This window comes from Chinchilla lanigera, unplaced genomic scaffold, assembly GCF_000276665.1.
Source record: "Chinchilla lanigera isolate Chin_1 unplaced genomic scaffold, ChiLan1.0 scaffold00017, whole genome shotgun sequence".
In the NCBI taxonomy this organism is placed as follows: Eukaryota; Metazoa; Chordata; class Mammalia; order Rodentia; family Chinchillidae; genus Chinchilla; species Chinchilla lanigera.
Genome location: NW_004955418.1, coordinates 1,213,285 through 1,239,793, shown reverse-complemented (window position 1 = coordinate 1,239,793; position 26,509 = coordinate 1,213,285). Strand labels below are relative to the sequence as shown.

The window sequence follows — 26,509 nt, the reverse complement described above, 5'->3', positions numbered from 1 at the left end:
AAAAAAAAAAAAAGCAAGTAAAAGCTGCCAACCGCCTGCCCAGCACTCCAGAGGCTGAGGCAGGATTGCCTCGAGTTGCAGGCCTGCCTAAACTACATAGTGAAAACCTGTCTCCAAAAAAAAAAAAAAAAACCATCAAAAAGACAAGTAAGATAACATGTTGTCAATTTGTATAGAAGTTTATAAATGCAAAATAATAATATTTGGTGGTGGTAGTGGGGGTTGCACTCAGCTTTTTATTTTATTTGTAAAAGGACTGATAAAAGTGATTAGATCAGTTGTACCACCAGTGGTTCAAGCCACCTGATGAGAGGAGTCTTGTAAGTACAGTACTACATGGGAACCTGTTAATATAATTCCTGTGAGGTATATAATACTCAAATTTCAGTTCTAGCTCTGAAAAGGAGCACAGTACAGTTTTTAAGTTGAATAGAGCCCTGAAATGAACCCTATCATGTTCCTTTACCTCTAAAGTTTTTGTCACAAAAAAATAAATAGCAGTAAGCTTCACTTTGTTTTGTGAGGATCAAATTCCATAAAAATAGTTTATGACAGTGCCTATAATGTACTAGGCACTATTCTAATGCTTTATGTAGATCAGTTTATTATTAAATCTTTACAGTGTTATGAAGAAGGTATTTTTATTCCTGTTTTACATTTTCAAAAATGAACAGCGGTTAAGTAATTTGCTGAAGGTCGCACTGCTGTTTTTTAGTATAACCAGGGTTCATATCAAGTTATTTGGGCTTTAAAAACCCCATACATGTGGAATCAAAACATACAAATGTTTGTAAAAGCCAAGAGAGTAGATCTTTTAAGTGACTGGAGGGAAAACAAGTAAATTTCTGTTTCATCTGTACTTTTATGTAGTCAGTTTCCTGGGTAGTTTAAGTCTGAGAATACGTCCAATCTAATTGAATGAAAAAGGTTTTTTTATGTGTGTGTGTTTTTTAACCTTTTTTGAGACAGTTTCACTGTGCAGTTCAGGCTGGCCTTGAACTCACTTTGTGGCCTAGGCTGGCCTAGAACTCCCAGTGATCCTCCTGCCTCAGCCTCTCCTGAGTGTTGGGATTACAGGCATGTGCCACCATGCCCAGCAGGAAAACTTTTTAACCAGCTAAGCCATGGAGCTCGCATAGGAAAACTTTTTAAATCTGGGAAGAAGAACATAAATATTTGAACTCTGTCTTTTCAGCAGCTGAGGGCACTCTGCAGCTCCCTTACCTATCATTAGCCTCAGTATCCAAAAGTGGACTAAAAGTTGAATTCAGGTCTGTCAGATGGATTAAGAGCAATAGTTGCGTCCTGTCCCGTTCCCCCGCCCCCCGCCCGGCCGGTACCAGGAATTGAACTCAAGACCTTGTGCTTGCCAGGCAGGTGCTGTGCCGCTGAGCTAAATCCCCAGCCCCCCCCCATAGTCTTATTAAAGCGCCTGTAAATACTAATACTTATTTTTTAGCCTTACTGGCACTATATATTTTTTTTTTGTTTTGTTTTGTTTTTCTCCGGTACTGGGAACCAAACTCACGACCTTGCGCTTGCCAGGCAGGCGCTTTGCCACTGAGCTAAATCCCCAGCCCCTGGCACTATATTTTATAACGTTTTATCTTCCCTATTGTGTTGTGACACACTACACTGCTTTATATAAAATGGGGAGGGGAAACTTGGGACTTAGTGTCCTGTGGGGTTTATGATTTAAATTAAGTAATTTTACTAAAAGAAAAATTAGGTTACTCAGGTATATGTCATACTGAGTAAAAATGATACTGAAGGCACTAAAGAACAGTATAAGATTCTAAAGTGACTCAGTAGGAAAGTATTGTAGTTCCTCAGATGTAATTTTATTTATTTGTTTTGTTTTGTTTTGTTTTTCTCTGGTACCGGGAACCAAACTCATGACCTTGCGCATGCCAGGCAGGCACTTTGCCGCTGAGGTAAATCCCCAGCCCCTCAGATGTAATTTTAAAATGAAATAGTTTGTGTGTGTGTGTTTGAGAGTGTTTGAGACAGGGTCTCGCTGTGCAGTTCAGGCTGACCTTGAGCTCACTTTGTAGCCCAGGCTGGCCTCAAACTCACAACAATCCTCCTGTCTCAGCCTCCCTGCCTCAGCCTCCCGAGTTGCTGGGATTACAAGTGTGCGCCACCACGCCTGGCTCGAAGATGAAATGCTTTTTATAAAATGTATTGAGAGCCACCATACCCAGCTCTGTGGTAGAGCATTTACCTAGCATGCGCCAAATCATGGGTTCAATCCTCAATACCACAAAATTTAAAAAAGAGAAAAAGATGTAATGAAGTAAGCTACTGTTGTTAAAATAGGGAACAATTTCTAATCCTTTTTAAATGGATATTATATTGATAAGTTCTTTAAGATCCATTGCATAGGATTTTGGGAGTGAAAAAAAAATGAGCGGGGTTGTTGATGCACACGTGTTAGCACTGGGGAGGTGGAAGCAGGAAGAGGACGTTTGAAGCAAGTCTGGGCTACATAACAACACCTTGTCTTAAAAGAAGAAAAAGGAAACAAAGGCCAAGAAAAAAATAATTAAGGTAGCCCTGTTTGTTTGTTTGTTGTAAGTGTGTGCCACTGTGGCTAAAATTATCAGTGGTGGTGGTACTATAAGTAAATCCAGGGCCTTCACACTCACTACATTCTCAACCCTTTTTAAAAATTTCTCAAGGCAGGGTTCTTCCTGTCTCAGAGTTGCCCAGGCTGGGTTGGAATTACTCCTCCTGTTTCATTCAGCTTCCCAGAATATTTGGGTTATAGGCATGTGTCAGCATACCCAGCTTTAACTGAAACATTTATTTAATCATACATAGGGATAGTTGTTTAGATGTTGAATGTGAAGCTTATATTTTTAGGACTATTTCAATTTTTATCATAAAGTAAATTAAAATTCCATGTTATTTGATGTTACCTATAAATGAGTTTTAAGCCCATTTATTTGTTAATAATTTGATTATCATATTGTAGCAAATTGTATCTATTTAGTGCATGCTAGGCAAGTGCTGTACCACTGACACCCCCCCCAACTCTGATACATGAAGTGAAATTACACATAATGTGGATAAACTCGGGGAGGCGGGGAGGCGTGTATAGGATTTACGGATAAATTGGTGTTTTTGTTGTTTGTTTGAGACAGGCCTGGCTATCTAATCCAGGCTACTCTGGAACTTTTTTAATCCTTCTGCCTCAACCTCTCAAGTGGGATTACAGGCATGGTCACCACACCTGTCTGAGTAAATTATATTTTGACATTGAATATGTATTTATCTTATTTATTTTTGAGGCTGGATGTCACTACGTAGTCCAGGCTGGTCTTGAACTCACTATGTAGCCCAGGCTGGCCTCTTTAAACTTTCGGCGACCCCCCTGCCTCAGCCTCCCAAGTGCTGGGATTACAGGCAACGTTATATATTCAGATCAGTTCTTTCAAATGGATTATTTTCAAAGTTGAATTAACCCCTCTTGCAATTTACTATGAAAAGGCAGTTACAAGGGAAAGCACTTTAAAAAATTAATCTTTTGCAAATATTTAGTAATATAGTAAATGTCTCAATATTGTGCCAACTTCAGAATGGCTTTTATATGCCATGTGGCCCATGCCTTCCACTCCCAGCTACTTTGGTTTTTCTCCGGTACCGGGAACCGAACTCACGACCTTGCGCTTGCCAGGCAGGCGCTTTTGCCGCTGAGCTAGATCCCCAGCCCCTCCCAGCTACTTTTTGAGACTGAAGCAGGAGTGTCACTAGTTTGAGGTCAGCCTAGGCAGTGTAGCAAGATCATGCTCAGTGAAGTCTGTTGAGTTCAATCCACCAGTACTGAAGGGGGTAATAAAAAACAACTTAGGTTCATCATTGATCAGAGGCTTTTCTAAATAGTTGTCATGTCTGATTTTTCAGTTTTTTTCTAATTAAAATACTTTTGAGAATTTGGTTTGTTTTTTAATAGGGAATCCAAGTTGGTTTCTTTTCAGTAATACTATTGTAATACTTCAGTAATGCTACTGACATTACTGCTTCAGTAATGTCCTTGTTGAAACAGTATATCTGAAAAATATTAATATTCTCATGAAATTAAACTTCGTCGGGGGTTTACATTGTCTTGCCACTTTTCTGAGTTTTTCTGACATCCATTTTCTGTTTTGTCTTCAGGTTGTCATCTATCTTTCTCTTAACTTTTCCAGATCCACTGTTTTCATGCAATGTGCCAAAAATAAAATCGATTTTTATAATTTAAGCATATTACCTTATAATCATTAAGATTTTTTTTACACATTATTAAAATGCCACTATTTCTGAGGGAAGTTATTTCAAAAGACTGGCTTTTCAGGAATAAAATGCTTTGACTATAACAGGAAGATCAAAGCTTCAATTAATAATAAACCTAATACTTACAGAAAAAACTTTTTATCTTGAAAACAACTGTAAACATACTAATTTTTTAAAATAAAGCACACATGAAAATTTAGAGCCCTATCAGTACCAGTGGACATGGTATCTCAGTTGCTGTTCTGTTTGACATTTTAAAGCCATATCAAAGAAATTTTCATCCAAAGTTCACTCATTCTTCTTTAATCTTTTAATTAGTTTACATAGTGGATCTTGTCCAGAAGTAGTTTCTTTGGTGTCTTCTCAAATTCATCTTTCTTGGTGTGCAAAAACATCTGTTACTCAGCCACCTTTGATAGCATTTCTGTGTCTTTATTACATCTGTATTTTAAAACTCTGATCTAAGTCTTTCTTGCCTGTAACTTTATTTTATACCTCCTCTGCCACCATATTTTGTCCAGTATCTCTTTGCTTTTATCTATCATTGATTGGTTGATTGAATTGTTCCCACAATAGACTTGTAACTATTGGGTATTGTCTAGTTTTTTTGTGTAATAAAGTTTAAAATATTAAGTTCCATTGCTTAATTGTATGGTTGCTCAAAGCTTAATATAAGCAGTTAACAGAATTTTTGTAGCAAACAGTATCAGATTTACCTCTGCATATGGTTAAAAAGTTGTTTAGCTGAGAACATTTGCTATCAACATCTTTTAACTAATATTTTATGAGAATTGTGTAAATGGTTTATGAATTCTTCTGTGACAGTTTTTGAGATAATATAATGATTTAAGAAAGAAAATGAAAATAATTTCATCTAGGTATGTATCTTGGAGGATAATCAGAATTAAAATTTTTCAGTTGATTGGGCTATTCTTGTGAAAAGTTGTCAGAAATCTGTGTAACCAAGAACTCACTTTCATTTTTACCTATTTTGAGCTCTAGAGGTGCTGTAATCCTAAGTGTTAAATGAGTGATGATAGATGCCAAGTTGGGGTGTTTCCTTTCTTAAATCACACCTTGTATTTTCTACATTGGGTTTTTTTCTTAGAAGATTTCCTGTTTCTATGTTGGCCAAAGTTGGTTCTCCTTACCTTATAAGAATAGATAACAAAATAAAAACTGCCTGATATAGGTCATTAAGAAGGCAATTAGTGATGCAGCTTAATTTGTGCCAAAATCCTTAAAACTGTAGGAAATTACTTACTCTTACATCTGTCTTCACCTCAAATTGATTTTGTTGTATGAAGGTCTCAACTATTATTTGGTCTTAGATCTTACGTTAGGTACTTGACCCCTTAAACTTCGTTTACTTGTGATTTTACTTGGTCCTTTCTGGTAGTGATAGTAGATCTCGTTTTCTAAAGCAGAATACAACTGATTCATCTTTGACTTGCTGACCTTGGTTTTTTATTACTGGTTTTTTTTGTTTTTTTTTTTTTTGTTGTTTTTTTTAGTCTTCTGGAACTTAAGCATCATGCTATAGGGTATATTTTTATCCTTCTACAGAAGATACCCATCTGTGTTTTCACTAAAATTTTGATGCACTCAGACATCTATTCCTTCAGTTTAAGTGTTTTTAAGCTCAGTATGAAATTCCCTTTAATAGTTAAATTTTAGCATGAAAAAGCACTTTTTAAATATATGCAGGCTCTGCATACATCTGGAATCTGTTTAAGATATGTAATAAATTTCTTGTAAGTTTGAGATCTTAAATGGTTTTTTAATCAACATGATGCGTAAGTTTTTTTTTTCTTAAAAAACGGCATCTACTTAAAGGGATTTATGACTAAAACTGCTTATTTTTCTACAGAGTTGTCTGCTGGTTCTCAGCTTGAAGAAGATTCTACAGTCCTTATTGATCCTTTTTCTTGGCGTTACCATTTTTGAAGCAAAGTTAACCTAGCTTTCTAGTTTGAGCTTTCTTTTTGGCCATCTTTTAAAATTTTTTTTCAAAAAAAATCTATAAAATAGACAAGTGATAGTTCTACAATGTCCAAGTCATTCCAGCAGTCATCTCTCGGTAGGGACTCACAGGGTCATGGGCGTGACCTGTCTGCAGCAGGAATAGGCCTTCTTGCTGCTGCTACCCAGTCTTTAAGTATGCCAGCATCTCTTGGAAGGATGAACCAGGGTACTGCACGCCTTGCTAGTTTAATGAATCTTGGAATGAGTTCTTCATTGAATCAACAAGGAGCTCATAGTGCACTGTCTTCTGCTAGTACTTCTTCCCATAATTTGCAGTCTATATTTAACATTGGAAGTAGAGGTCCACTCCCTTTGTCTTCTCAACACCGTGGAGATGCAGACCAGGCCAGTAACATTTTGGCCAGCTTTGGTCTATCTGCTAGAGACTTAGATGAACTGAGTCGTTATCCAGAGGACAAGATTACTCCTGAGAATTTGCCCCAAATCCTTCTACAGCTTAAAAGGAGGAGAACTGAAGAAGGCCCTACATTGAGTTATGGTAGAGATGGCAGATCTGCTACACGAGAGCCACCATACAGAGTACCTAGGGATGATTGGGAAGAAAAAAGGCACTTTAGAAGAGATAGTTTTGATGATCGTGGTCCTAGTCTCAACCCAGTGCTTGATTATGACCATGGAAGTCGTTCTCAAGAATCTGGTTATTATGACAGAATGGATTATGAAGATGACAGATTAAGAGATGGAGAAAGGTGTAGGGATGACTCTTTTTTTGGTGAGACCTCGCATAACTATCATAAATTTGACAGTGAGTATGAGAGAATGGGACGTGGTCCTGGTCCCTTACAAGAGAGATCTCTCTTTGAGAAAAAGAGAGGCGCTCCTCCAAGTAGCAATATTGAAGACTTCCATGGACTCTTACCGAAGGGTTATCCCCATCTGTGCTCTATATGTGATTTGCCAGTTCATTCTAATAAGGTGAGTTAATGCAACAGATGCTTCTAATTTCTTTTACATTGTAGTGCCTATTCTGTATTTACCTATATCTTTTACTCTGATTCTGTAGTCTGATGACACTGAGTTGATCAAGAATTTTTATACTTTTGAGAACACTTACTTTATTTGGAAAGGTAATTATTTTTGAGCATTTTAAACCAGGGCTTTACATTAATGCAATCTGCCTAGATTACTTCTGGCCACAAAGCTGTCATCCACTGGGATTATCTTGTTGGTTTTTGGCATCAATATGTTCTTCTTAATATTTAAGCAGGTTTTTTGTCTGCTTTGTTGAATTGTTTTAAGTATTTTTTTTTTCTGCAGTCAATGTACTTTGCCATTTAGGATACTAGATTTCAGCTTTCCATCTGTCTTAATTGCTGATTTGTATGTAGTAAAGATGTATTCTTGAACAATTCTCTTTTTTTCCTTATCTGTGGCTACAGGGAAAGAGTTAATGTAGAGCCCTGGTGTTTGTTTCAGTATGTTTCATATTTTAGATTAGTTCATTCTTCCTTTTTTAATTTCCCTTTAAAACAGACTCTCATACAACTGAAATTTTTCATCATTTTTTTTCTCCTTTTCCACAACTTTCTTAAACATACTTCAAAACTCACTTTTTATTATTATCCCATATTGCATCTGTCCCTTTAGAGACTTGGATAAATCAACTACTACAGTGTCCTGCTCTGTGATCCTCATAAACAAATCTTTTTCTGACTTAGGCTTACTAGACTTCTGGTATAGTCATTTGGAAAAAAAAATCTAATTCTCCTTTTCCTTAATTATACATCTGGCAAAATGGGGACTTTTTCAAAATACCCTTTTAAATATGTTGTCCTTTCTCTTTCAACTTTTTCAGTGTTACTCATTCTCAGGGGGTGTTTTTTTCAAACTATATTGTAGTTGACTTAAAGTCAACATTAAAACACCCTACTAGCTTGTTCTGTAATCTGTGACCATCCATTTTTCCCGATGTGCTATATAGTTATCTACTTAACTGTAATATGTTGTTATGAAATTGATTTGATGGTTACTGTTATAGGGTTTTTCTTTACAGTAACATCTCTAAGGGTCATTTTCTTTTCATATCTATTACTTTGAAATGCATTTTTTAGTATTGATTTTTGAGTAAAAAGTTACCAATCACTCCCTTCCTTATGTTTGGATCTCAGCATTTTTGTCTTTTAATCTTTAATCCATGTCAAGATAAGTTAGCATAAATGCTAAATTTAGGTTCATAGATTTGTTTTTATTGAAGAAATAGAACTGCAGACTGATAAGTCAGCAAATTTTTATTTGGTATGTGGTCTTACTGTTCTTTTCCAAATTGTTGGATATAGTAAACATATGGAATTTGTGCTTGCTCTGTACTAAACTTCAAGGTTGAATTAATCCAATGAAAAGGCTCATTAAACTTTTGACTAATTTTTTCTATGTTCTTGGCCATTTACAAAGAAACAGCAGAAATGGTATTACAGACTAATATTTTCGGTAGAAATCTCTACATTTTAAGGAAAATAATGTCTCAAAATGATGTTAAGGATCCTAAAATCTTTGCTACTGGAGCTGTAAAAGCTGTTGGGACATCATAAAGAAACAAAAGAGCCTTGAGAGGGTTTATCAGATAATTTTTTGTTCTTGTGCCGGGCGTGGTGGCTCATGCCTGTAATCCCAGCACTCGGGAGGCTGAGGCAGGAGGATCATTGCAAGTTCAAGACCAGCCTGGGCTACAAAGTGAGCTCAAGGCCAGCCTGAACTATATAGCAACACTCTGTCTCAAAAAGAGAAAAAAAAATTCTGTTCTTAGCCAGGTGTGGTGGCGCACACTTGTAATCCCAGCTCTTGGGAGGCTGAGGTGGGAGGTCTCAAGTTCAAGGCCAGCCTGGACTACATGATGAGACCCTGTCTCCAAAAAAAAAAAAAAGTTTGTTTTTTAAAGTTTAATGCTTTCTAGATTTTAAAGAAAGCTAATAATTTAAATGGGTCTAAATTAAAGGTATAGTTAAAATACTTGATGAAACTTCAGATTCAAAAGTAACATCCTTGTGCAAGAGGTACTTTATAGTCTGTAAAATATGCTTAGGTTCTACGTAGCTAGTTTGTGGTATTTTGCTGAAATACTGAGTATATTTAAGAACTATATTAGAAGACTTTTTAAAAAATTACTTGATTTACAGAATTTGTAAATTGGACCAGTTTGAAGAAGTTTAAATGTGGATTCTCTTAAATGTTGTTTAGTTGCCTTAATTTAGCTGATGTTTTTCTGTGTATGTGCATCACTTAAAAAAATTAACTATACACTTTAGCAGTAGACGCTTGATTATAACTGACACAGAAATGACTTTAGATAATATTCTTGTGATGGAAATAAAAATTTTAAACATTTAATCCTGCTCTCTGGTATTGCTGCATAACTTGGAAAATCTGTTACTTTCATTTAGTGATGTTTAATAGCCTATATGATCAAACTTAGGTTCTTAACATGAAATAAATTTAAGTGAAAAGCATGTAATGGTTATCATGGGAGAGTCCTTATTTTTTATATTTTTGGATGACTTCAAGTGATGGCCTTGCTTTTACTTATTTCTAGGTTTAGAACATCAAGGTGCTTTTCTACACAATCTCAAAAATTTCCTTCCAGTTCCTTTCCCTTAAAGAAAGCTGCCCACTACACCTCTCTTTTCTGCTGTCTTGTCACTTAAATTCGTATTTCCTTTTAGTACTACTTTAAAAGCCCTTAAATTAGTCTTTATTCTGCCATTCTTGAAGTGCTTCCCAGATTATTCTTTATATAATTTAGATATTTTACTAGAAACATCAAAGTCAACATCATTTTCCTACAGAAAATTCTGAATTTAAAAAGTGAATCCTTGGGGCCAGGGATACAGCTCAGTGGCGCAGTGCCTACCTGGCAAGCATGAGGTTGTGAGTTCAATTCGTGGTACCAAAAAAAGGTGAATCCTTATTCTTAATAATCTCAATCAAATAATAGTTGCCTAGTGTAGAATATGGAGATGTAGGTTTTTTAAAAACCCTTGCTTTTGACTCTTACTCTTCACCTTTAAAAAAAAAAAAACAGTAAGAGATCAGGTATATTACTGCAGATTAGTTAGTACTGGGTGGTCTTCACAGGTACACAATTGACTTTATGATCTTGACCTTTGCAGCACTTTGAAAGACCAACTACATTTTTACTATAAGTTTGAACCTTTAAAAAACATAGGGAATTGGATATAATTTCTTTTCAGCTGTGTACCATTTCCAACTCCCATGAATTAGGTGGATTCCTAAATACTATTTATTCTCCTAAAACATTGCTTGTTAAGGATATAAGTGGCTTCCAGGCCCAGCATGGTGGCACACACCTGTAATCCCAGCACTCAGGAGGCTGAGGCAGGAGGATGGTTGGGAGTTTGAGGCCAGCCTGGGCTACAAAGTGAGTTCAAGACCAGCCTGAACTGCATAGTAAGGCCCTGTCTCAAAAAGACAAAAAAAAAAGTAGCTTGGTCTGTTGCTTTGCAAGGAAACTATATATTCTAAATACCAGATTCTGGTGCCAGTGAGAGTTCCCACTAGTTTTTTTCTTTTCTTTTGGTATCTGGATTCACTCAAGGACCTTGTGTTTACCAGGCAGACACTGTGCCACAGAGTTACATATCCCCAGCACCTCCCCCTCCCCACTAATTATTTTTAAAGGAATCTAGTTTTGAGAGACAGGAATTGAATAGTAGTTGATACCTCCTTATGTTAAGTACCATTTTGTTGGGGTGTGTTTACAAACTTAGTTCTTTGTAGGGTTTTAGTTGATTCTGTTAGGGTTTAGAAATGTGTGTAAAAGTTGTAATTAATGTAACTCATTTTTTGGAAATTAGAATCCCATTTATAAAATACCATTCTAAAGCTTAGCATATCTTGTCATTGGCTGCCATATTCTTGTTCAGCTGCAACCTGTCAGTCCTGCCTTTTAGGAAAACTACCTTGCCTGACTATTCCAGTTATAACTGTATTAATGAGTATCACAGAAAGGGCCTGAATTTATGGAAATTTGTGAAATTTCAGTAATGTAAAACAAGTTGTGAAATAATACAGATAGTTTACTTTTTTCTTCTTGGAGCACTTCTCACGTGCCTGGTAATGTTCTGACAAGTAGTTTACCTTTATTTGCTTGTTTTTCACAACAAGCCTTTTGAGAAAATTTTCACATTAATTTAAATAATTTAGACAAAGGAATCACATACAGTAATACATAGTTTAGGAGTAGTACCTCAGCAGTTGACAGCAGAGCCCATTTTGCTGCTTTATTGGCTACATGTTAACTATAAGGGTTTTCTTTTCTCCTAAAGAACGGAAGATATTTGAATAAAATACGGAGTTCAATTATTTCCTCCAAACTTAAACCACAGAGGAGCAAATATTGACAAAATGTAATATTTCTCTCCTTTAAAATTTGGAAACTGTCATTCATTAAATTTGTTCCTATAGGTCAGGGAAGAATAGTAACTTAATCCTTCGATAAATGCATATTTTCTAGACAAGCCAATTCCTGTTAAATCACGTTAGCTTTTTATGGCAATGCAAATTGTGGTTTGTTTCTCAGAAAATTAGTAGGTAATATACTTGGATTATGCCTTAAAGGCTGGATGAAATTAAAGATTTTATTATATTTAACTTCACACCTGTCCATTTTTCCAGAAAAGTAGATATAAATTTTATATTTTACCGTTCTAGTAGATACGAACTTTATAGTTTATCATTTATACTTATATAATAGCACTTCTAATAATGTGTAATGAATACTAAAGTTTGATCCATAGCAGTTTAATATGTTTAACTGATCTCAAGGTCAGTTATTGTTCTTAATCGTTATTAATACTGTACTGTTATCTTTTTCCTGTCGCATCTCTTAAGTATGTTAACCAAGTTAATCCAGTTTTTCCAAGAATGTGCATAGCGTATTTGAGGGCAGGATCAAGCGTCACACAGAGAAATGGTTTTATACTAAATAAATTGATTTAACGAATGGACAGATGTTTGTATAGCCTACAATACTGCATAAGCGTTAACATCCTAGACTTTTAATGGTTCAGATGAAAATATCATGGTTATATTTTTGTTAATTCTACTAATTTACTTTGCTGCAGGAGTGGAGTCAACATATCAATGGAGCAAGTCACAGTCGTCGATGCCAGCTTCTTCTTGAAATGTAGGAGTTTGAAATACCTTTAAAGCATCCTTATCGTGAATCAGAAACAGCCATTATTGGTTTTGGGGAGTTCATCTTTTATTTGTAATATTACAGTGTTATTATCACATAGTTATTACTACTTGGGCAACATTACAAATAACATTTCTAGGTCTGTAATCTTATATTGAATATTAGATAAATCAATACTGATACTTTATTTGATTTTATTTCTGGGATAAATAAATATACATTGGCCTTTTTATACAAATGAAGAGAATTTTAAGATCTAATGAAAGATAATTTTTGTAGGATAGATTCATATAATAATAGTTAATGCATGCTCTAAAAATACAAAAGATTCTAGAGGGTAATTAAAAGTTACTAATTATCAAGCAAAATTCCCTTATGTATTTTTTATTTTTGCCGTACATTGGTTCTGAGTTTAGGCTGCTACAGTGAAGTGTGGGGTTCATACATTGCCTAAGGCAGCCAAGTGTGATGGCACATATCTGTAATTTCAGCACTCTGGTGACTAAGGCAGGAGGATCACCACAAGTTTGAGACCAAGCTGGGCTATATAGTGAATTTGAGGCTAGCCTGAACTATGTGGCTAGACTAGAGTTGAAATTTTCTGTATGCCTAGCTCTTTCAGGGCAATCTTTTGTAGTACCCAATTTAACTGTACTTTTTATTTAATATTGGAGAAAAAACGTGTGGTCTGTTCTTATTTTCCACATAATTCTTTGTGCAGTACATTTTTAACCTTCTAATTTAACAAATATAGGGAAAATTTAACTTTAGTCTATATCACCTACATTTGCAAGCAAAACATGGCAAGTTTATACTCATTCATTTTTACTATTGTGAAGTTTTGAAATTTTTCCTTTGAGATACCTGTATTAACATGATTAAAACTATGACATTTTTGACAGTTAGACTCTGAAATAAGTTTACTAATAAATGATCTCTACTTTAGAGGCCAAACAAGGCTACTTTGTGACAAGGACAGTTTTATTTTAAAGTTAATTTTCTGGTCTTTTCAAAGCTACCCAGAATGGAATCCTGACAATGATACAGGACACACAATGTAAGTTAAAATTTTTTAAGCTATTGTTTGTAAAGGAGATCAATGTAAGGAATCTTGATTCTAACTTTCACTATTTCATAACAGTATATTCTGAATTTCTTTTACAGAGATTGGTAAAAACCACTGTAGTTTAGGAGTTCTTAGGAAATAATTCAAGTAGTAATTTTTATTAGATTTTCCTCTAGTTTCACTTCTAAATGCTTCCAAAAATTGATCAGAGATACAAGGAATGCTTTAATAGTAATTCTTAACATTTATTGGACCTCTTTATTATGCTTCATATTTTATTTCTTCACATTATTAGGGGTGATCCATTCATGTTGCAGCAGTCTACAAACCCAGCACCAGGAATTCTGGGTCCACCACCTCCATCATTTCATCTTGGTGGACCAGCAGTTGGACCAAGAGGAAATCTGGGTGAATATGTAAAATTTATATTACCTTTCTCTGATATTTTCTTAAAAATTGAATGCAATGGTTGTAGGCAAAAGAAGGCCCAATGAAATGTTATTTAAAGACCATATTTATAGTATCTTTTCATTCCCCCCACCCTTGGTTTGTTTTTTGTGTTTTGTGGTGCTGAATTCATGTTCAGGACCTCCTGCATGTGGGGCAGTTGCTCTGCCACTAAGGTGTTTATTTTTTGAAAGAAGTCCATTTTTCAGTTAAAATAAAGTCCATTTACTTTATGTGCTTTTTCCCCCATAAAGGTGCTGGAAATGGGAACCTGCAAGGACCAAGACACATGCAAAAAGGCAGAGTGGTCAGTAGTATAGCTATTGCTTTTATTGTAATTATTGTTATATGAATATGATTTAACTTTATTAATTTAACTTTATTTATTTACTAATATGTATTAGTCCTTATAGATGAACAGTGTTACAAGTCGAAAATCATTAGGTTTTTATATTACTGATAATAGTTAAAATATAATTTTTATGTGCCAGTAGTTACACATATCTCACCTTGATTCAGCATATTAGGACTTCTGATGTCCAGTTATATACACAGTACCTAATTTTAAAAAATCAGTACATAGGCCATTTTGTGAAACTTTTTGATAGTATAACCATTTGGGTTTTGATAGAAAGTATTCAGTGACATTTCATTTGCTATGGTTTTAAATTCTCTAGTATGTTATGAGTTGTCATTTTAAGTAATCTTTTCTGATTACTGACTATAAAAATTCTAGTGTATAGAATCTTTCATGTTAATTTAGTATTTTAAGTGTTGAGGGTTGAACCCAGGGTCTTATGCATAGTAAGAATGCACTGTACTGCTGAAGTACACCCTCAACCCACTCGTGTTGCTTTTAATTGATTGGGGGCGGGGTACTGGGAATCAAACTCAGGACCTCATGCTTGCCGGGCACATGCAGCGCCACTGAACTATGTCCCCAGCCCCTTCATGTTGCTTATAAAGAGAGTTTTATTCACTTGTTTTTTTGTTTTTTGTTTGTTTTTTCCTTTCCCCACAATGGATAGGAAACTAGCCGAGTTGTTCACATCATGGATTTTCAGCGAGGGAAAAACTTGAGATACCAACTGCTACAGCTGGTGGAACCATTTGGAGTTATTTCAAATCATCTGATTCTAAATAAAATTAATGAGGTATGAGTTGGAATAAGCATATTATTCATATCAGTACTGTATTTTCCAAAGAAGTTAAATGATCTTGGATTAGAAAAGGAACTCTATAATCTTCACTAATTTGGACCATAAGGAAAAAATCACTAGTTAAACTAAGTCAGTGTCTAGTACTAATGGATTATTAGAAACTTTTTTATAAACTACAGTTCTGCAATAGTAATTTTCATTACTGCACTACTAGAGGGGTGGTAGGAGGAAAATTCTTTGGAAAGCCATTTCAGGCTTACATCAAAATGGTACCAAATCATTTTTTCAATACAGTAGCCGTAGTAATTGATAGCTTAGTAACCTGAATATGATTTAAGTGACTTTTTCTCATGGTATTAAGGATTAAATCCAAAGTGCATTCCCAGCCATCTTGCTAAATTGCCTAGTTTGAGCTTGAATTTGTGATATTCTTCTCCCAGTGGCCTCTGTATCTGGTATTAGAAGCATATGCCACTGATCTTTCATTTTTAATAAGATACCAAATTGACAACTCTGGTCCTTTGCTTTTCAATTACTGGAAGTGCTTCCGATTTAATGATTAAATATAAGATTGAGGACAATGTGTTTTTGTTTTTTAACAAATAATTGTTTTCTACAATTTCAGGCATTTATTGAAATGGCAACTACAGAAGATGCTCAGGCTGCAGTGGATTATTACACAACTACGCCAGCATTAGTATTTGGCAAGCCAGTGAGAGTTCATTTATCCCAGAAGTACAAAAGAATAAAGGTAGTATATCCTGCTTTCCTGGGTTATTTAGAATCTCTCAGTTGATTATATCATTTTGCTATTTGTCCATTTAAAGTTGCTAAAAACTAGGATATTTTTGATTACTGGTTAATAATTGGTAGTATACCTTACTAACATTTGACTTACCATTTTTCTCCCTTCTTCATTAAAGAAACCTGAAGGAAAGCCAGATCAGAAATTTGATCAAAAACAAGAACTTGGACGTGTGATACATCTCAGCAATTTACCCCATTCTGGCTACTCTGATAGTGCTGTCCTTAAGCTTGCTGAGCCTTATGGAAAAATAAAGAATTATATATTGATGAGGATGAAAAGTCAGGTAATACATACATAGAAGTGTTTTCTTTTCACTGCACTCAGGATTCAACCCGTGTCCTCACACATGATAGGCAAGTGCTGTGCCAGTGAGGTATATCCACCCCCAACTGAAGGTTTCGAAAAAATTGTTTCTCAAAATCCTTAAGGTAATTCATTTTGGAAGTATAGCTAAGTGGTAAATAATGTGTTTAGCATGTGTGATGGCCTGGCACTGAAAGTGTGTGTCCCAGCACTTGGGAGGCAGAGGCAGAAAGATCACTGTAAGTTCAAGGCCAGCCCCGACTACATAGTGAGATCTTACATTTTAAAAAAGAACTGTGGGAGCTGGGCATGGTAGCACACACGTGAAATCCCAGCACTCAAGGCTGAAGGAGGAGGAGGAGGATCTTGCAGACTTAAGGCCAGCCTGGGCTACAAAGTAAGCTCAAGGCCAGCCTGAACTGCATAGAGACCCTGTCTCAAAAAGACCAGATAGATAGATAGATAGATAGATAGATAGATAGATAGATAGATAGATAGATAGACAGACAGACAGACAGACAGACAGACAGACCAAAACATCTTCATCGTTAATGAAAAAAAGTAAAGAATTTGCTTAATCTTATAGGTTTGTTTTCTTAAACATACAATGATGAATACTGATTTTTTTTTAAGTCATATTAGACAGGCACGGTGAAACACTGAATAAATTCTGAAAATACAAAGTAGTTTCTACCGTTTGCTTCCAGTGATCTTGTGTAAATATAGACACACACACACCCTTATTTTCATCAGCTGGTATTCTGCATGATTTTACTGAGTTAACTATCAAACACATGGGTTAGATAGGTGGATTATTACAGAGTTATATTTTTGGCTCCACTATCAGTGCTGCTGTGCGCTTTGCAGCATTTGAATTTTTGCATTTTTATGTGTACCTAGTTGCAAGATAAACTTCCAAACTGGAAATTCTGAATCCTGATACCTGTCTTCTTACTTTCATGTTGCCAAATATTTCACAAATAGGTACCCATTTAAATCACAAGAATGTTGTTTCACGAACATTGGGTACTACACACTTGTCAGACTCTGTGTTTAATGGCAGAAATAAATTGTCTCATACTTGTAGTTGTCATTTTTCAAATTTCAGAGGACTAGTGGGTATAGTTCAATATTAAGACCTCGTTCATTCCCCAGCAAGAAAAATCAGTGAGGAGAGCACATATAAAGTGTATATATGTGTCCTTATCTCCATACACACTAGAAATTAAAACCTAGGGCTGGCCGGGCATGGTGGCACACGCCTGTAATCCTAGCACTCAGGAGGCTGAGGCAGGAGGATCGTTCAGAGTTCGAGACCAACCTGGGCTACAAAGTGAGCTCAAGGCCAGCCTGAACTGCATAGCGAGACCCTGTCTAAAAAAGACAGTCAGTCAATCTATCAATCAATAAAAAAAAAAAACCTAGGGCTGTGAGCATGCTAGAAAAGCACTCTGCCATATAAGATAATGTCTCACTAAATGGCCAGAGAGATGTTGAACCTGGACTCTTTCTACCTTAGCCGCCAGAGTAACAAGGATTACAATCATGTGCCATCACACCTGGCTTTTAATTTTTGTTAAATATTTTATAGCTCAGCATCCTGAGTTTTCATTTTCCATAGGGTGGTTTTGTTTTGTTTTGTTTTGTGGGGGCTCTTTTTGAGACAAGGTCTCGCTGTGTAGTTCAGACTGGATTTGAACTCATTATGTAGTCCAGGCTGACTTCAAACTCATGGTGATCCAAGTGCTGGGATTATAGCATTTTGATTATTATCTTCTAATCTTTTTGCAGAAAAACCATATACTGGTAGTTAAATAGTGTTGCTCTGCTAAAGATCGTCTCCCTACCAGTAGTAGAATAAATAATAAAAATCTGTGCAACTTTGTGAAAACTAATGTTCTTTCTTGATTGTTTGTTTTAGGCTTTCATTGAGATGGAGACCAGAGAAGATGCAATGGCAATGGTTGACCATTGTCTGAAAAAAGCCCTTTGGTTTCAGGGGAGATGTGTTAAGGTTGACCTGTCTGAGAAATACAAAAAACTGGTACTGAGGGTATGTAGTCCTGGAATTGTGTTCATTATAAAGCTCAAGTGACGTGGTCCTGCTATGATGACTGTGCTGTGACCCCCTAAATCCTGCATAACATTTGGTCATTAAAAGAAAATACCCCCATTTTTCTTCCCTAGTACTAAAAGGTTTTTTTTCTCTTTTTTCTTTTGGTTTTTGTTTTGTTTTGTTTTTTTGTTTTTGTTTTTGTTTTTGTTTTTCCAGTACCGGGAATCGAACTCAAGAGCTTGTGCTTGCCAGGCAGGCACTGTGCCACTGAGCTAAATCCCCAGCCCCTAAAAGTTATTAAACTAGTGTGAAGTGCACCTTTATTGCTTTTATCTGTTTAAATTTTTGTTTGAACAATTTTGTTACCAAAATAGTTACTATCCACTTTTGTTGGTTTGATGATTATGGTGACTTGACTTCAGGCAGTTTAAGGTTTTAGACACGTATGTAAGAATTATAAGCCTGGTGTGGTGGTGCATGCCTGTAATCGCAGCACTTGAGAGGCTGAGGCAGTAGGATCATTGCGAGTTCAAGACCATCCTGGGCTACAACGCGAGCTCAAGGCCAGCCTGAACTGCATAGCGAGACCCTGTCTCAAAAAGACCAGAAAAAATAGAATTATAACTGGGCTTGGTGGCACATGCCTGTAATCCCAGCAGTTGGGAGGCTGAGACTGGAGGATCAACGTGAGTTCAAGGCCAGCTTAGGCTATATAGTAAGTTCAAAACTACAATGAACTACATAGTGAGACCCTGTCTCCAAAAAAAAAGATGAGCTGAATGGGTTTTATTATAAGGATTTTCATAAATTATTAATTTGATGATTGTATAATCTACATGAATATATTTTAATTCATTTGTCTTAACTTCTATGAAACTTTTGTCTTCTAGATTCCAAACAGAGGGATTGATTTACTGAAAAAAGATAAGTCCCGGTAATTTCATTTTGCATATAATTATATACATTAGTATATTTTTATGTTTCCAATCCAGAAAAATTAATTGTTTGGGGTTTTTTTTTTTTTTTTTTGTATCTTCTTGATTTCAGAAAAAGATCTTATTCTCCAGATGGCAAAGAATCTCCAAGTGATAAGAAGTCCAAAACAGATGGTTCTCAGAAGACTGAAAACACAGCTGAAGGTAAAGAGCAAGAAGAGAAGTCAGGTGAAGATGCTGAGAAAGATACAAAGGATGACCAAACAGAACAGGAGCCTAATATGCTTCTTGAATCTGAAGATGAGCTACTTGTAGATGAAGAAGAAGCAGCAGCTCTTCTAGAAAGTGGCAGTTCGGTGGGAGATGAGACGGATCTTGCTAATCTAGGTGATGTGGCTTCTGATGGGAAAAAGGAGCCTTCAGATAAAGCTATAAAAAAAGATGCAAGTGCTTCAGCAGCAGCAAAGAAAAAACTTAAAAAGGTAAAAAAGATTTTATATTGATGTCTTACTAGTACAATAGATCGGTTTTCCATATTACTTAATTCCAGCAGGGTCAGATAGAGAATTATATTACTTCTGTCAGAAAAATCAGATATGATTCAGAATATAAACATTTAAATCCCAATTCTGCAACAGTAAATAGGGCATTTCATTATAATTGCAAACAAAAGTCAACTTTGAAAGAAAAGTTTAGTAGACAAGATGAAAGACAAAGTTATATGTGCTTCTTTTTTTTTGGTACCAGGGATCAAACTCAGAACCTTGCACCTGCCAGGTAGGCACTGTACTGCTGAGCTGTATATCCTCGGCCCCTGTATGTGCTTTCGTATTGTAATGGTCGTGTATTAGTACTGCCTTACAGTATAGCTTGTTTTTTAAAAAGTGAGTTTGAGTTCCCAATAAACAGATTGACTCAAGACACTTAAAATATCTTGCCATGATGCCTGGCAAGCATGAGGTCCTGAGTTCAATTCCTGGAGCCAAAAAAAAAAAGTTTTGAGCCAGGCATGGTGGCACACACCTAAAATCCTAGCCATCTTAAGAGACTAAGGCAAGAGGACCACAAGTTTGAACCCAGGCTCAGCAACTTAGCAAGATTAAGTACAAAGGCCCTGGGTTCAATCCCTTGTTCTGTGAAGAAGAAGAAAAAAAATTGAGTTCATAATTTTTCCTATTTGAGAAATACAGGCTTAAGCATTTTAATGTGTTTTAAAATAGTTTTATTAGAAAAGTCAAAGTGATATAAAAATTCATACAAGATAATCAGTAGTAAAACAAGAGACCCATTATACTATACAGTGTAGGGATTAGGGCATTAAAATGCCTTAGAAACTGCTTATATTAATTGGCCCTTAAACAGTGAAGAGATTTTCATCATCATACTAATATTTGTTAATTAGCTAATAATTTACTCAAGGTTTTGATGGCTTTGTCACATAATTGTAGTTGTGCTTTTGGTTTTTTTTCTGCAAGAGCTAGTGATTTTTGGGCTCTAATATATGCCACAGATTTTTCAAAGCTCTTTATATATGTTCATTAATTCTCTTAGTAACTTACTAAATTGAAACATGGAGTAGTTTAATAATTTGGCCTAGTTCATACTGCTTGTAAGTGGCAGAGCCAAAATTTAAATGTATGCATTCATGCTCCAGAGCTTGATTTCTTAGCTGTTACATATTTCAAACAGGATTTTTCCTAAACAAGTTGTAAGATACTGTCTTGCAAAGAACATTGCACAGCTCATTTTAGAAAATTAGTTTTTAGTATTCCTTAGCACAGTGGTAGTCTCAAGAAAGAGACAACAGAGTATGAATTCTTCATACCAGTTTTTTTATTGTGAGAAGCAAACCTTCTCTTTACTAGGAGTTTTGGATTTTTGGTGCTGGGCATTGAACTCAGGAACTTTTAGCATGCTAGACAAGAGTTCTACTGCTGAGCTATATCTTTAACCACCTGAATTATTTCTGAAAGATATATCAGTGAATAGACTTGTGGTCACACACGCCTGTAATCCGAGCACTCAGTAGGCCACAATCTGAGGATTGGTGCAAGTTTGAGGCCAGCCTGGGCTACATAGTGAGTTCAAGGCAAATCTGAACTACAGTGAGATCCTGTCTCAAAATAAAATTTTAAAAAACATCATCCATTATTTTGATGAAGAAAGGAAAAAATACTTTGAGAGAATAAAGGCAAAGACGCTATCCCATTCCTTTCAAGTAAAACAAATGGAAGGGATGCTGCAGGATAATTGTTGCAGAGTAAATTTGTCTTTCTTAACAGCGTCGTTTCCCAGGGAGTATGGAAGGTTTTGTCACTCTAGATGAGGTTGGTGATGAGGAAGATTCGGAACTTCAGAAACTTCGTAAATCGGGCATGGCATTTAAATCTGGTGACAAAAATGATGATGGTTTGGTTGAAATTAAGGTGGACAAGATCGAGGAACTTGATCAAGACAACGAAGCAGCGTTGGAAAATGGAATTAAAAATGAAGAAAATACAGAACCAGGTGCTGAATCTGCTGAGAATGCTGACGATCCCAACAAAGATACCAGTGAAAATGCAGATGGCCAGAGTGATGAAAACAAAGAGGACTTTACAATCCCAGATGAGTATAGAATTGGACCATACCAGCCCAATGTTCCTGTTGGTGAGCTTTTATTTAAGCCTTTGTTCTTCCCCTTTCTTACCTACCTCCACCCCTACAAAATTACTAAAATAAGATTCAGAATCCACTCAAGTTCTGATAGTCGGTTTTGTGGGGAAACCTTTATAAACATTAATGGATTTATACTGCTCTTTGCCTCTTACACATGTCTCCTGATTTTTAGTATGTTACCATTCCACAATGTTCTCTCCTCATAAAGATTTCTAGAAATTATGCCTTGCTTTTTGTTTTGTGTTTCAGTGTTAATTTCTGTCATTTTAAGAATACAGTTAGGCAAGACCTTGAGTATCAGTTATGTACAAAGTCAGCTAGCAGCTAGTAATGTCATGGTTTTGGTTTTGTTTTGTTTCCACCATGGGCCATGTTAGACTTCTCACAAATAAATACATTGTCTGATTCAGATTATATTGACAGGAAAAAAGATTTGAGACTACTAAAGAATATCTTCAGTTTACTTAATTTGTAAGAATATATGTTTGTGTTTCTAGGTATAGACTATGTGATACCTAAAACAGGGTTTTACTGTAAGCTGTGTTCACTCTTTTATACAAATGAAGAAGTTGCAAAGAATACTCATTGCAGCAGCCTTCCTCATTATCAGAAATTAAAGGTAAGGCTGAATCTAAAAGAGGAGAGTTCTTTTATAAAAACTAACATCATTTACACCTGGAAATAAATGAGTTAGATAAGTAAAATGTATGTATGTCTCTGCTAGATCCAGCATTTCTTAATTGAAGGGTTTAAAGCAACTTAATTGATTGGAGAAACATCTCTTGAACCTCTTTTTGTTCATTAATTAATGACAATTAGTAAATTCTAATCATAAAGTCTAAGGATAACTAAAATTACACAAGTATCTTCAGATCGGTGGTGGGCTATAATTTCTCTTAATTTGGAAGGTCCTGGAGGCTTAATGTTAAGTGGAGTAATATAAAGCCTTCTCAACTTTGTAAAATACCATATCCCTATTTTAATGATTTTTACATTGACATTACTGAGTAATCATACACTTAAAAGTATCACAGGAAGAATAACCAGTTCCTATTTCTGAGTTACAGGCCTCTCTAAGGTCTTAACTGTTGAAATGGAAGAAAACATGAACTAGTACAGAACCAAAATTAAAGATTACGTGGGCCACATATGGTGGTGCACACCTGTAATCCCAGCACTCAGGAGGCTGAGGCAGGAGGATCGCTGTGAGTTTAAGGCCAGCCCGCACTACATAGCGAGATCATGTCTCAAAAAAAAAAAAAACTAAAAATAACTTGGTTTCTTACCAGCTTCATATTATGAAGTTACTACATGTTAAGTATCTCTAATATAAAAATCTGAAACACTGCAAAATCCGAAACTTGCGCTGACATGATGGCACAAGTAGAAGATTCAACCTGGCGTGGACAATGCAGTGATCAAAATGTTAGAACACTAAAAATATTGTATAAAATTACTATCAGGAGCTGGAGGTAGGGCTCAGTGTCTGACCACTTGCCTACCATGTGTAAAGCCCTAGATTTGAGTTTCCAGAACTATGAAAGAACTTACATTCAGGCTATGTGAAAAAAATGTATATAAAATAAATGAATTTTGTATTTAGGTTTGAATTCTGTTCATTGGAAGATATTTTAGTATATATTTGTACATACTCCAAAATCTGAAATCCAAACCACTTTAGATCCCAGGCATTTCAGATAAGGGATATTCTCAACCTGTTCAAATTGTCGTCAGATTTTCTGTGTTAGATATAGATAAAGGTAGCCATGGGTTTTGGAATAATCTCAGTTCTTGGCTATTTTGTGGGTTTTTGCTTTATTAATTTATTTTTGGTCTCTTTGAGACAGGGTCTTGCTATGCAGTTCAGGCTGGCCTTGAGCTCACTTTGTAGCCCAGGCCAGCCTCAAACTTGGAATGATGCTCCTGCCTCAGCCTCCCAAGTGCTGGGGTTACCGGCGTGCACCACCACGCCCAGCTGTCTATTTTGTTTAAATACACCTTTTTTTGGGTATCTATTTGTCTCCACCAGTGTGGATGTGAAAAAAAGAACGGCAGTTACACTCATCGCTAACAGCAATTTAGGTTCACAGTATATATTTGCTCTAGGGATTTGTCCCAGGGCCTCAAGCATACATTCTACCACTGAATTACATCCCTAATGTCTAGTGTAAATGCTTTTATCTGCCTTAATTTTAAGAGATTGGGGAATCAGGAACTGTGTATACCCTAGCAGAAGTTTCTTAAGCACTTTCATACTATAGAAACAATATTTATAGTTAGATATTTGGTCTGTTACAGGTGGCTTACTTTTTGGTGGTACTGGGTGTTGAACTTAGCTATATCCTCACCTTCTGTTGTTTGCCTTTTGAAACACAGTCTAGCCAGTTTGCCAGGTTGGGTTTAACTTCATGGTCTTCCTGTCTTGGCCTCACAGTGTAGTGAAATTATAGGGATGTCACTATACCTAAATTTTTTTTTTTTTTTTTGAGACAGGATCTTGCTGTGTAGTTTAGGCCAGCCTTCCTGGGATTACCAGTGTGGCTGCCATGCCTGGCTTGTTTTTTTTCCTTCTGCTTTTATAAAGTTTACAGATTGTACTAGAATGTAGCCATGATTATGGTTTTGCAAATTGCCTATGGCTAATTTAGTACTGGAAAAAAATTACAGCAAAGACCTAAGTGCCCCCACAAGCCTGAAAATATTTATTATTGGTCCTTTGAAAACATATTGACTCCGTTGGAGTACACTAGTTCTTTGTAGCTGTGTTCTTTGTTTCCTCATCTGTACAAGTTAGGGTTAATAGCACATGGAAATACTCATTTTTCACATTAAACTTTATTTTTTCCATGCTTTATTGTGGTGTCTTCTGAACCAGTTTAGTCTTGTACAATAAGGATTCATTCATTACAGCTGAGTGTGGTGGCACATGCCTGTAATCCCAACACTTGGGAAGCTGAGGTGAGAGGCTGAGGCAGGAGGGATCACTGTGAGTTCAAGGCCAGCCTCAGCTACATAGTGAGTTTAAGGTCAGCCTGAACTACATAGTGAGACCCTGTCTCAAAAAAAAAAGTTCTTCAACTATTGATAAAATTACAGTTTGAATTGGACTAAACTTGGATAAAATATTTTGCAGTTGATGCATGTTTCTCTTAGGTAACTTAATCTCTGCTATTTTTTTTCTCTTCTCAGAAATTTCTGAATAAATTGGCAGAAGAACGCAGGCAGAAGAAGGAAGGTTAAGATGTGCAAGAAGTTTGATTTCAAAGAAAACAATGGTTCTTTGTTTTTAATGTTAACCTTTTTTAAATACAATACTGATAGTTAGGCTAAAACTATTGTACTCTTTTGTTTTAGTGGAAAAATAATAGATGTCTGTTCATGTGTTAAGTGTTAATAGCAAAAAATACACATAAGTTAATGATGAATAGTTTTGTTTCATCAGAACAACAGACAGAAAGAAGTACTTTGTAGAGACTGACTCTGTAAGCTAACACGACTTGCACCACTAAGAAAAAGATAAGATAGAACCATTCAGACAAATGAAATTTAGTAATTCAAGCTTCAAAGAAATGTCAACAACTTTTGATTCCATTCAATAAAAAACAAAACCGACTGTATTTTTATTACTTTCATCTGAAACATTCCACATTTTAATCTGAGCCTTGCAGACTTTTCATTTGGAGTTTGAAACTGGGTTGCATTTCATTTTTAGAGAACTTCATGTGAGATTGGCAGTTCCAATGCAGGTGCAATTTTCTTTGAATGTCATGCTGTTGTTTAGGTAATAAGAAATACTAAGTAATTGGCTTTAGATTTTGTAATTTTTTCCCGAGTTCCTGCTAGGTTTCGTATTCTAGTAGTCAATGTATTTTCAGTGAAATGTAAAAATACTCCTGTTCTCTTTGACCAGTATTAATTTCTGAGGATCTTACTGCTTGTCACTTGAATCCTATAGCTGTCATACATCTTTGTTATAAGCAACATTTGATTTTGAAGTGTGTAGACCATCTCTTCATATTTTCAGTATGTAATTTTACATTTTTGCCTTTTAAAACAGTTTGGCCATAATTCCTGACGCACGCTTCTAATTCATGTACCTGCACATGTGACCTTTGTGAACAGAAACTTGCATGTATAATCTGTGTTTACTTGTAACTCTCTGGTCATATACTGCTTATATCTGTGGATTCAAGTTACTGAAGTGAATACCAATAAAAAGAAAACCTAGGCCATGTTCTTTGGTTATACATGTTTGGAATGTTAACCAATATATTTGTCAGTTGTGGTTTTTATTCACTGTTACACTTTTGTGCATGCTTTAACAAATTGCTTTTTTAGTGCAGAGTGTCTGAAGACTGCTACTAAAAATCTAAATTTTAAACTTTATGGTGCTGGTGGATTTCTTGTTCCTGTTACATAATTAAACATGAGATTATGCATGGTTTTATAGAACCCTGTGAGTTTAAAATGCTAAACATTAAGAAATTGCGAAGTCTTATGTTTAGTCGATGTCTATACCTTTAACAATAAAACTAGAAATAATACAGAGTAGCAAGAATTAGTTCTGCCAGCCTTTCAAGGTGTGTTCAATTATCTTTTGTCAA

The 26,509-nt window shown here is 35.7% G+C and overlaps 1 protein-coding gene across 12 annotated transcripts in view; it reads left to right on the top strand.

Moving 5' to 3' along the window:
- Matr3 (matrin 3) overlaps positions 1-26,291 on the top strand; it is a 56,253-nt gene extending 29,962 nt beyond the window's left edge. For 7 of the 12 annotated variants that reach the window (XM_013512915.1, XM_013512914.1, XM_013512913.1 and 4 more), the window contains 14 exons: positions 6,146-7,236; positions 12,399-12,460; positions 13,488-13,529; positions 13,834-13,946; positions 14,240-14,292; positions 15,014-15,139; positions 15,771-15,896; positions 16,069-16,236; positions 18,178-18,309; positions 19,203-19,246; positions 19,360-19,729; positions 21,674-21,896; positions 22,403-22,524; positions 25,095-26,291. In XM_013512915.1, coding sequence (XP_013368369.1) covers positions 6,325-7,236; positions 12,399-12,460; positions 13,488-13,529; positions 13,834-13,946; positions 14,240-14,292; positions 15,014-15,139; positions 15,771-15,896; positions 16,069-16,236; positions 18,178-18,309; positions 19,203-19,246; positions 19,360-19,729; positions 21,674-21,896; positions 22,403-22,524; positions 25,095-25,145 — 2,544 coding nt within the window. In that variant the 5' untranslated portion in view covers positions 6,146-6,324 and the 3' untranslated portion in view covers positions 25,146-26,291. The remainder of the gene's footprint in view (positions 1-6,145; positions 7,237-12,398; positions 12,461-13,487; positions 13,530-13,833; positions 13,947-14,239; positions 14,293-15,013; positions 15,140-15,770; positions 15,897-16,068; positions 16,237-18,177; positions 18,310-19,202; positions 19,247-19,359; positions 19,730-21,673; positions 21,897-22,402; positions 22,525-25,094) is intronic. The other 5 variants (XM_013512921.1, XM_013512920.1, XM_013512918.1 and 2 more) reach the window with 4 other exon arrangements.
- The last annotated feature ends 218 nt before the right edge of the window (positions 26,292-26,509 follow it).